An 11,834-nucleotide genomic window follows, 5' to 3' on the forward strand; every position below is an offset into this window, starting at 1 on the left:
ACTTATAATGTTAGTCAAGGTTTCCTAGTCCAAAAGCAGTTATAATTTATCTTTTTTTTTTTTTTTTGCTTTTAGTTAGGTTTCTGGCGTGTCTGAAAAGAAAACACGCAGCCAGTTTGTTATGGTCTGTCTGAGTCTGAAACTGTTGTCATCCAGCGAGCTGTTTCAATCTGCAGCTGGTTTCTACGAAAACAGCTAGCTATTTTAATAAGACCACCTCCGAGCCATATACGCGCAATTCACATGTCTTGTGTCGACACGCCCCACAGAAAAGAGGGGCGGGGTGAGCAGCAGCTCATTATCATTTAAAGAGACATGCACCGAAACTAGTCGCTGTGAACAGAGTTGTTTTTGACAAGATAAAGAGGGCGTTTTACACGACCATTGAGGAATTTTAACCAAAGTATGTTTCACACATTTCATGAAGACCCTAAAGAATCATACCAACTACTGGAAAATGAGCATCCGATGTCCCCTTTAAATATTTTGAACTAGATTTTTTTTTTTTTATATATATTTTCTGTTTTCATTTTAATTTAAGTCAAAGTTTCAGAAATGTCGTTGTTTTGTTTGTATATAATAACCCTGGTGTAAAAGTAGATGTAAAAAATGTACTTTTAAATAAAAGGCCACTTAAGTGTATTTGTGATGTTTCATTTCACACTTAAATATACTTTTAAATGTGCACTTTGTAATAATGTCAAATTAAAAGATTTACTTTAAAGTGCATTTTAAATAATTATGTTTTAATATTTTTGTCATGCTTTAAAGTACACTTATTTTAATGTATTGACTAACATATTAAATCACAAGTAAAATGACTTGATTAGAATTTTAACTATAGTGTGTTATTTGCTATTACAATTAATCAATATAGATTATATATATTATAGTTCATATATTTTTAAAGGTAATATATTTTAAATCTACTAAACTGCAATTACAAATGTGTAATTACAAATATATGTAAATACATCACTTACACTTACAAACTGTGTTTACGACATTTTGGGTTTATGAGTCTGGAAGTTGTCAAAAAGTAACGTAGCCCTCATCGTTGACTTCTACTAAACAGAATGGCTGTTTAGGACTCGAGTCATATAAAGATGTCCCCTCAAGGCTTCCATACATGACTGTGTCCCATGAGTACGTGCTGACTCATGTACACATGGCACAACTGACAGGAATAAAGTGCCGTTCTCACAATTAGTTCATTCTGTTTAACTTCGCTCTAATTGCATCCAGATGCTGAATCTTAACTGTCAGATAATAGCTTGGTTTATTTAAGTTCATGTGTAACTTAGACCATATGGCGTGTCTGGTTTTGCAGCTGGAGTGTAGTGCATTATCCAGCACACGTGTATGTTTGCATTTATCATTTCACTCAACAGAGACACAATGATTCCATTTGAGTGGCTCTTTCCAGTGAAACAAGCATAAACACACGCTTTTGACAAACTTCTGACTGACTTCACGAGTAGCCAGCACTACACTTGAGTCATGCACTACACTTTGAGATCTGTTTTTCATTAGTTTTATGTTACGCAGGTTTCTTATCATTTGTATTTTCATAGCTCTCAGTCCAAAGACGACGTCATTTTGAGAGACAAGACCTAGTAACATGACTGTGTTGTGTGGTGAATCTCACAAAAACATTTCATTACAAAATCCAAATAATTCAAATCAATCATTTATACTTTACATCAAGAAAAGATGTTTGACACATTATTTACATTGTAAGACCATTAAGCACACCCAATATTTAACATTATTTATATGTACAATATGTATGTACAGAGTACCATTCATAAGTTTGGAGTTTAAATGTTTCTGAAAGAAGTATCTTCTGCTCACCGAGGCTGCATTCATTTGAATAAAAATACAATAAAAACGGTAATATTGTGAAATATTATTACAATTTCAAATAACTGTTTTCTATGTGAATATACTTTAAAATGTAATTTATTTCTGTGATCAAAGCTGAATTTTCAGCTAATGTGAGGTAATGTGCTTAAATGTCATACAAATAATGCCTTAATGAATTAATTAATAAATAAATAAATAAAATACAAATAAAAAATGGTCTAAAAAGTTTCTTCATGTAAAAATATAATTTCTTTTGATTTGGGGGTCCAATATGAAACGACATTGTTCTTTCTCACTCAGTTGGACTCTAGAAACTATGTCCAAAAGGTCATATTGTATGTTGAAGTACCAGTTAATAGGACGCTAAATACATTCTTACCTCCATTCTATGGGAAAGTTACAGGATTCAGAGTCCACCACCAGAAACAGACCCGAGAAGAGAGAAGAGCACAAACAAACTCTGCTTAATGTCAGAGAGTAACACATCCACCCTGCAGGCCTGAGCATGCTTCTGTGACGCAGTGTTTGTGGGAATGAGAGGAGGACACACACAGACCATGGAGATACAGCAGGTGTGAGGTTTAACGCCCCTCCTGATTTTAATGTGACAGGACTCAAGAGCCTAATTCACAGAAGAAACCAGTTTGACACAGCACGTTTGGACTCGAGGTCTTTTTTTGGACACCACTTCCATAAGAAACAAATAATAATCAATATATTTCAGTAATTATGCTACAATATATCTGACTTTGCAGAATAGTTAATTAATGGTTAATAAGAATCAGGTATAATTTTTTTTAGTATTTGGTAATAAAAAGATCAACGCAGGCATATGTTATTCAGTTACTTCAATAATTCAGTGCCATATTGCTTAATCATATTGTGCACATTCTCTACATGGCTAAAGCGCCTGAAGATGGCATTTGGGGCATGTTTGCACAGGGATGCGTTTTGGGGCTTCGAGGAGGCAGAAGAACAGCTATGCAAACAGAAGGGAAGCTAACTGAAATACTGGCAGCAGAAACACAGCTGCTGAAACTTCGAGAGCAGTCACTTCATATTTACACAAAGCAGCCAGAGAAGCATATGGCAGAAAGCGTCGGTCACGGCGGGTGTGTGTTTACAAGACTTGTTTCATGGGCCTTTATTAACAGAAGCATTTCAAATTGATTTTGCTAAAACATTATGACTGGTAACATCACAGCCTTACAATAATACACTCCAGTGGTAACTCGGTGCACTGACTGTGTGAACTAGCACTATGGCATATAATGAGGCAGTAAATTAAAATTTACAATGGTATTTTAATTGTACTCTACTGTTTAAAAGTTTGGGGTCGGTATTATGTTTATGTCTCTTAGGAGACTCATTTGTTTGATCAAAAATATACTTAAAACAGAAATTCTGTGAAATATTATTACAATTAAAACAACTGTTTTCTATGTGAATACATGTTCAAATATAATTTATTGCTGTGATCAAAGCTGAATTTTCAGCATCATTACTCCAGTCTTCAGTGTCACATGATGCTTCAGAAATCATTCTAATATGCCGATTTACTGCTCAAGAAACATTTCTGATTATTATCACTGCTGAAAACAGTTGTGCTTCATATTTTCGTGGAAACCATAATACTTTTTCAGGATTGTTGATGAATAGAAAGTTCAAAAGAACAGTATTTTATTTGAAATAGACTAAAGAAATGTCTTTACTGTCACTTTTTGATCAATTGTAATGCATCCTTGCAGAACAAAAAGTAATAATTTCTATCTCAATCACTATACCACTGTAAAAAAAAATCTGTGACATTTACGGTAAAATACCGGCAGCAGTGGTTGCCAGAACTTCACCGTAAAAGATATGGTAGCAACATTTTAGGTTTTACAGACTTAACTTAAATTCACAATAAAATACCGTATTTCATTAACTGATGTAATGTTAATAAACCAACATATTGAAGTACTAACATCTGTTTTGAACCATTGTAATGCACTGATAACCACCAAAAGCTGGCGGTGATGAGAAAGTCATGTGATGAACCAAACCTAATCACAAACAGCTTTTCTACAGGCTGAGGAGGGCAATACTTATATATAGAAGGTGCACAGTGTCATTCACGCAAACACTAAACCCTATAATGGTGACACACATGATACTGAAATAATGCAATAAACATTAATTTAACAACATTAGATGTAAGATTAAACCCTATTGTACACAACTGATAAGAAAAAACTAAGAAGAAACAGTTATTTCAACAAAAAAACATCAAATATTAAGTGTCATGCAGGGAATTCTGGGAGTGTCAATTTACAGTTTGTCACTGTAAATTATACAATGACTTTTTCTTTTTCACTTCCAAAAACTGTATTTTTAACAGTATTTTACTGTAAAATTACATTAAATGTAATTACATTTATTCACCGAATATAGTATGGAAACTTACTGTTAACCATTTAATAGGTTTTTACTGTAGCATTTTTACAGTCTTTTACTGTTAAAATCACAATCATTTTTTACAGAACTAACTACCTGATTGACTAAGTAAATAAATAAAATATCTTACTGACCACAAACTTTTGAACGGAAATGTACGCCGTTGTACTTTAGAGAATCCCATAGTATTATGACAAATGTTGCTTCCAAATTAACACGGTACTTTTTTTGTAAGTGCAGTTTGTCACATGATGGCATTCTCAATTATGCATACATCATATACATGTACTATAGGATCGTTTGGAAACTATTTAATATAATGTGCTTATAACAGTGACATTTTAACTATTTGGAGGTTCCAAAGGTTCAAAAGACTCAAAATCATGACAACCTTGTTGCAACATCTGATGTAAAGCAGAAATCAGGCATTTGACAACGGTTATGATAACAGCTGCAATGTAAATTATTTCCAGGATTTCACAAGATGTTACTGTAATATTTCACAGTAAATTACATTATTATCACTTCACAGGCTTTAACTGTGATATTTCACAGTATAATAACGTATTCAGAATTTCACTGTGAAAATACTGCAGGCGGGGCAGTTACAGGAAACTACTGTGAATTTGCGCGCAATTTTTCATCCGAGCTCTCTCGTCTCCGCCGAGGTCTCATCGACGGATTCAGTGGTAAGTGTTAAAATGTCAAATTCTGACAATTTAATGACTGTTTTTCATATATATATCTGATAGTGCATGTAATTTAAAAGTATTAACCAAATAGCGTTACAGTAGTTGTAGGTTTTGGTTAACATTCTTGCATAGATTTGAGCGCGCCAATTTTTTAAACAAGAAATGAACAGACATTGGTTGGTTGTAGTATTAATTGTACCGTATTAAGTTGATATCTAACTGAGACATGAAGCCTTATTTGAAAAAAAAACGTTGCCAGCCGCCTCAAGTGAAAAATGAAGTGCGCATGTCAGTATTTGAATGAAGCTATTGTTTGGGGGAAACGTTATTCCTTTTGATAGTCTTTGTTTCTGGAATAGAAAATGCCACTGCCAAATGTACTGTACAGTTTCCCCGTTGTTAGACCAAACTGCACTCATCTGTGTTTTGCAAGTACATTAACGTTGGTTATAACTAGACAGTCCAAAGGACTTGCAGTGATTTGTAGTTGTAGATTATACGTTTATAATTATTGGCTTTTAATCGTTATATTTTTATGGTGTTTGTATTCGTGAGCCACCTTACAGCAGTAGTGACTAGTTACAGGTTGGTGAAGTAGCTTTCTAGCTACACACACCGTGCATTTTAAGGTTGACAACCTGAGTTTTTCTGTTGGTGAAGTAGCTTTCTAGCTTCACACACCGTGCATTTTAAAGTTGACAACCTGAGTTTTTCTGTTACGTTATATATCCCAAATTTTCATGTTTATCTTTTACTAATGTGTATATTTCGTTCATTTCTTTTTATGTGGTTCAGTAGTGTTTAGTAATTTTTTTTTGCGAGTGATCCTAATATGTTAACTTGGTGTGACTGCATCCATCCATCCATCCATCTATCATAAATCTACACCACACGGCTCCGGGGTGTTAATAATGGCCTTCTGAAGCGAAACGATGCGTTAGTGTAAGAAAAATATCGATCCAACAATTAGATTTTCACTAGTTAAAATGCAAATTCTTTATCAGAAATTAAATTTAAGCTAGTAAAAACTATCATTCTTGATATCTGTAATTGTATTTTCACTAGTTAAAGGTCACCATAGGCTGCCGCTGTAACGTCACAGTTAAATACAGTAATTCTACAGGAGCATACTGCTAAATCACAGTAATCTGATATACATCAACTGTAACTTCACAGATAAATACAGTAGTTCTACAGGAGCATACTGCTAAATCACAGTAATCTGATATACATCAACTGTAACTTCACAGATAAATACAGTAGTTCTACAGGAGCATACTGCTAAATCACAGTAATCTGATATACATCAACTGTAACTTCACAGATAAATACAGTAGTTCTACAGGAGCATACTGCTAAATCACAGTAATCTGATATACATCAACTGTAACTTCACAGCTAAATACAGTAATTCTGCGGGAGAATACTGCTAAATCACAGTAATACGATGGAATCTTACACAGTAAGTTACTGTGAAAGTAATGTAGCTCCTTCACAGTAATTTACTGTAAATTTACATACAGTCATTTACTGTGAAAGTAATGCAACTAGTAGCCAGTAATTTACTGTGAATTTACGGTCAAATAATTTACAGTGTGTCATATCTAAAATATTGTTTCATGTCACTCCTCTTCAGGTTTTATAACCCATATAAACATTTGCCATGATAACCGTACTTCCTGCTAAATACCATAACTATATGGCTTGTTACTGGAATGAAATGGTTATTTGATATCACCACCATTGTCATCAAGTAAAGAAATTTCATTATTAGAACGATTCTTAAATCCGCAAATGCTGTTTACAGCAAACCCTCCTTTTTATCATTTTAGTTCTTTTTTACAGTTGAGTATCAAAAGTGTCAGTAACTATGATATTTTGTGAGAAATTATGGGACTTTTAGAGACAAAGCAGTAGACTGTCTGTTGAATCGAGCAGGAATCAGTACTGGAACTGACCTGAAACGGTTATTTTAGCTGTGGCTTTGACAGTGTTGGCTCCTCCGCTGTGCTGGTTAGTAGCCTGACAGGTGTAGAGAGCTGGTTTATGAACCACCACACGCAGAACAGACACAATGACTTCATCCAGCAGCGTCTCCTCCACTGACGCGCCGGAAATCTACAGACAACAAGCAAACAAACATCAGCTGCACCCTCACATACTTTAACCGTGGTAAAATCACTGTAATGCATGGCCTCTGCATTTTATAAAATGACAATATGAACAACAGAAAAGACACAGGAGACTATATAGGAGTCCAAACATTCAAGTTTGGGGTCAGTAAGATTTTTTTAAATACTTTTATTTAGTGATGACACATTAAATTGATTAAAAGTGACATCAAAGACTTAAACGTTACAAAAATATATAGTTAGTTCTTCTGAACTTTCTATTCATCGAAGAATCCTGAACACCATGGACAAAATCTGAAGCAGCACAACTGTTTTCAACATTGCTAATAATCAGAAATGTTTCTTGAGCATCAAACACTGACGCATCAGTCACTGAAGACTGGAGTAATGATGCTGGAAATTCAGCTTTGATCACAGGAATAAATTACATTTGAACATATATTCAAATAGAAAGCGGTTGTTTTAAATTGTAAAAATATTTCACATTATTACTTCTTTTTGAGCAAATAACTGCATCCTTTGTTAGAATAAGAGACTTCTTTCAAAAACATTAAAAAACAAAAAGTTACCAACCTCGAACATTTGAACGGTTGAAATCATAATAACAATCAAAAGCAAACTTCTGTCAGGACCACTATCGTCAATATAACTTACGATTAGCATACATTTTAGGTTGGGGGAATGGTTCTGTTCTAGGCAAAACTCCCTGCCCATCCATGCAGCCTAGCATGGATAGGAGCAGGGAGAGCAGAATACAGGGGCGTGTCTACGTGGTGGCCAGGGGTGGCACCGGCCCCCCCTGAAATTTGTCTGGCCACCCCAGGTGCCCCCCCCCCACCAAATGTCTTGCCATAGGCTTGTTTTTAGTAAATTTCTAATTTTAGGCGGTTTCTATAGTGTGATCTTAATGACAATGTCGAGAGCGCATAATGCTACGCGATCCATGTGCACGAGGACGAATCTCTCCACTCCCAAGCGGATTTCCTTCACTCACACAAAACTGGACGTGTGCTTTTAACATACATCGTTCCGCAAACACAACCCCCCCCGGCCACCCTCTTTTGAGCCAGTGCCCCTGACTGGCTCCCCCATTTAAAATGCTCTAGACACGCCCCTGGCAGAATACCCCCCCTAGGGTAACAGAACAGAACCAACATCAATGATAAATGTAGCAGATACCATTAATGTTCTACGTGATTATTTTAACAACATGATTCAGTGAATGATATATTCACTGCCAAGTCCTGACTGGACGAGAGGAGGAGCTGGGGATGGAGGTGGGTGATTAGTTCCTGAGCGAAGCGATAGCTGCTGAATAATGACTGAAGGGACCTTATAAAGGGAATTATGATTGGTGTCGTGATCCTATAGGTAGACGTGGATCAGCTGAGTGTCAGCTGATGTGAGCTTGACTAACATGGCCTGCCAGAACTATCGCTACGCTCCATTTCTGGCAAGTAATACAGCCACGCAATATAGCAGCTACAAGTTAAATTGCTGCATTAATACAAATTCAATGTGTTATTGCAGGTATGCATAGGCTTTTTAAATATGGCTCATCCAATCAACTTCTTTTTATAATTAAAACTGTCATGATATTATATTTAATAGCGCAGATATTCCAGTATATAATTGCACTATATATATGCACTACTATTTGTTTTTGTAGTTATTACAAGATAGTCACTAGCGATCTTCACTGTTTATGTGCAGAATAGAACAGAAAATAATAGAAGTGATGGGTCAAATGCAAGTCACATGATTATTCCAATAATTATAACAAATCCCTCTATTTATCGTTTGGATGTGTTAAGACTCCTGCTATTTTGCTAATGTGATTTGTTGAGTTTATGAGCAGATTATGAGAGCCTGTAGGAATGTCGATTGTGGCTCTATATTTGACCAAGAGCTCATGCAGCTAATTTTAGAAGGCACTTCATCAGGCTAAAGAAAACTAATGAGCTGAATGTTTCTCATGATCACAAAAAACTTTCGATGTAAAATCTTCTGCTTAGATGCTTGTTTTAATTAATTAGAAATATATATATATATATATATATATATTTGTCCCAATTAAAGTCCCAATTAAATGGATCATTCTAAAAACACATTGTCACCAAAATTTTAAATATATTTAAATACATATTTGTTTGTTTTTTGTCAGCTTGATGTACTAAAATAACTAAAACTAAAATAAAAAATAATAAAACGATAAAGACATTAAAAAATACTAAAAATGGTAAAAACACACAACAAAATGACTAAAACATTAGCTAAAATTAAAATGGAAATTTTAAACAATTTAAATATTAATACAAATTAATTAAGTAAAATAACTGCAGGTAGTGAACATTAAAATGCACATAACCACAACACTTTGTGTGCATAAAAATAAATAAATAAATAAATAAAGTGTTGTGATTTTAGTCCATGTCTGATTGCTCTGAGGTCATATATGTGCTAGTTTACCAAAAAAAAAAAAATAATGTAATTGCTGTAAAAGTGTAAACACACAAGGAACAAAATATACTCACATGAAAGCACCGTATGTGCAAATCTAGTGCACACACTAGTGCAACCTAATACATTCTGCAACAAAATATTTTCAAAAGAAAAGCAAATAAATCAAAAAGCAAGAACCCATGAATAAGAAACACAAGAGTGTTGTCAGATTTACAGAAAACAGCATAATTTTGACAGTTGTTACATTTTGTGACAAAAAATAGAAGTTTCAACCACAGCCGCTTAGCCAAACCAATATTTATCTACAAATTTCTCAGCAAATATTGTATTAAAGTATGATTGCTGTTATGCAAATGAAAACAGAGACAGCACAGTTTGTTCAGAAACCTGAGAAATCTGAATCTTGGATTCTCTTGGATTCTCTTGAGTTTAAAGACTTACACGCTTGTTTTCAGACAACATCTTCATGTAAGACTGCTGATCACTTTTCGGTTCTCTTTGTTTCTGTCTAGCAAAATCCACATCAAAAAATAATCCCAAATAATGATAAGAGCACTGGGGTGTTTCGAATTCTTTTCTTGATCTCAATACGGCTTAAACTTTATTGCTGCTGTCTGACCACAGCCCGAGGAATGATTGTAGTTTGAATCCTGTTAATAGTGGCACAGACCGAAGCATCTGCAGAACGCAGGCCTCCCGTCATTGTACTGGCAGCGCATTCGAGAAATGCCGTCTGACATTTAACATGAATGTACTGAGCTCTGCTCTCTGGTCCAGTAAGATGAGATGAAAGTACAAGTAATTTACTCTGTAGAGCCAAAGCAAGCATGAAGTTGAGAGGTGAAAGGTGCAGAGGCAGATGGGAAAGATAGAGAAAAATGAATGAAAGAGGATTTACCGTATTGCCATTTTCAAGCCAAGTTATGGATGGGATTGGGTTGCCAGTGGCATTGCACTCCAACGTAACCTCCGATCCGATCTGAACTTTCTTCTCCTTGGGAACTTTCAGTATCTTGGCAGGAGCTACAGGAGAGTCAATGACAAATAAGAAAACGGAAAATCTTTTAAAAATCGAGCTTAAAGCTCATCAGGTCACTAGAAACGCAGACTTTGTGCACATGTTGGTTTTATATAGTTTTGAATATTGAATGTAATAAAAATGTGATGTGGTAAAACTATCAACTTAAAGCTATAGTTTAGCCTATTATAATAATGCACTATCATTGGCCAATAAATAAATAGGTTAATTTTAAATATATTTTGCATGCATTTTGTTCAAATATCATGAATTATTAAAGGATAGATCATTACGTTTTGGTGAGTTGCACCACATGACATTGTACAATCTGAACTAATCTTGCCTTGTCATAAAAAAGGTCAAATATCATGATATTTTAAATGACTACTTATTATTGGTTGCACAACACATTTTTTAGAATTTTATTAGAAAATTTGACAGTTTGTTTTTAATATTAAAAAGATTTTTGTTAAAGGTTTTTTTTTTTTGTAGATAATAATAACAGATTTCATCAAACTAGTCTTTAATTAAAGGTTTATTTAAAAAAAAATACATATTTAATTTTATTTCATTTTGATAAAGACTTATCATATATAGATGTCCCTCAATGAATTTTAATAAAATTAAATTAAATTAAATTTGCTCATCATGAAAGAGGTGTATTTTTATGTATTTTTGACTAAATTAGTAGACAGAACTAAAGAAAGAAAGAAAGAAAGAAAGAAAAAAAAGAAAAAAAGAAAGAAATCAAACTACATACATATGCATGTCAGGGTCCTGCCCTGACAGTCATGTCTGTTCTGTCTTTGTTTAACGTTTCCTTGTTTGTCTTGTGTCTGAGCACATGGCTTTGTCTTTGTTTATGTTGGCCATGTGCTCCTCTCGTCCTGCCCCCTTGTTTCCCTCTACCACGCCCCCTTGTTTAGTCCTAGTCTAGTCCTCGTTAACTTGATTGTGTCAACCTCTTCCTCATGTGTTCTGCTCCTTTATAGTGTGCCTCTTCCCTCATGTCTTTGTTGGTTCATTGCATTAGTTCATTGTGTGTAAGACAATTCCTTGTCAGTCTACTCGGCATATTAGTAGTGTTAGATTTTACTCTCGTAGTCAGTCTAGCTTTGCATTTACAGGTGCATCTCAATAAATTAGAATGTCGTGGAAAAGTTAATTTATTTCAGTAATTCAACTCAAATTGTGAAACTCGTGTATTAAATAAATTCAATGCACACA

The 11,834-nt window shown here is 34.5% G+C and overlaps 1 protein-coding gene across 3 annotated transcripts in view; it reads right to left on the minus strand.

The window, feature by feature from the left end:
* Positions 1–11,834, minus strand: part of LOC107653500 (muscle, skeletal receptor tyrosine protein kinase-like) — a 32,165-nt gene that overhangs the window by 7,562 nt on the left and 12,769 nt on the right. For all 3 annotated transcript variants that reach the window (XM_016440235.1, XM_016440234.1, XM_016440233.1), the window contains exons 6-8: positions 10,488–10,612; positions 6,953–7,112; positions 2,246–2,252 (exon numbers count right to left, since the gene is read on the minus strand). In XM_016440235.1, the coding sequence (XP_016295721.1) occupies positions 2,246–2,252; positions 6,953–7,112; positions 10,488–10,612 (292 nt within the window). The remainder of the gene's footprint in view (positions 1–2,245; positions 2,253–6,952; positions 7,113–10,487; positions 10,613–11,834) is intronic.

The sequence above is a fragment of the Sinocyclocheilus anshuiensis genome, unplaced genomic scaffold (genome assembly GCF_001515605.1).
Source record: "Sinocyclocheilus anshuiensis isolate Anshui unplaced genomic scaffold, SAMN03320099.WGS_v1.1 scaffold3, whole genome shotgun sequence".
In the NCBI taxonomy this organism is placed as follows: domain Eukaryota; kingdom Metazoa; phylum Chordata; class Actinopteri; order Cypriniformes; family Cyprinidae; genus Sinocyclocheilus; species Sinocyclocheilus anshuiensis.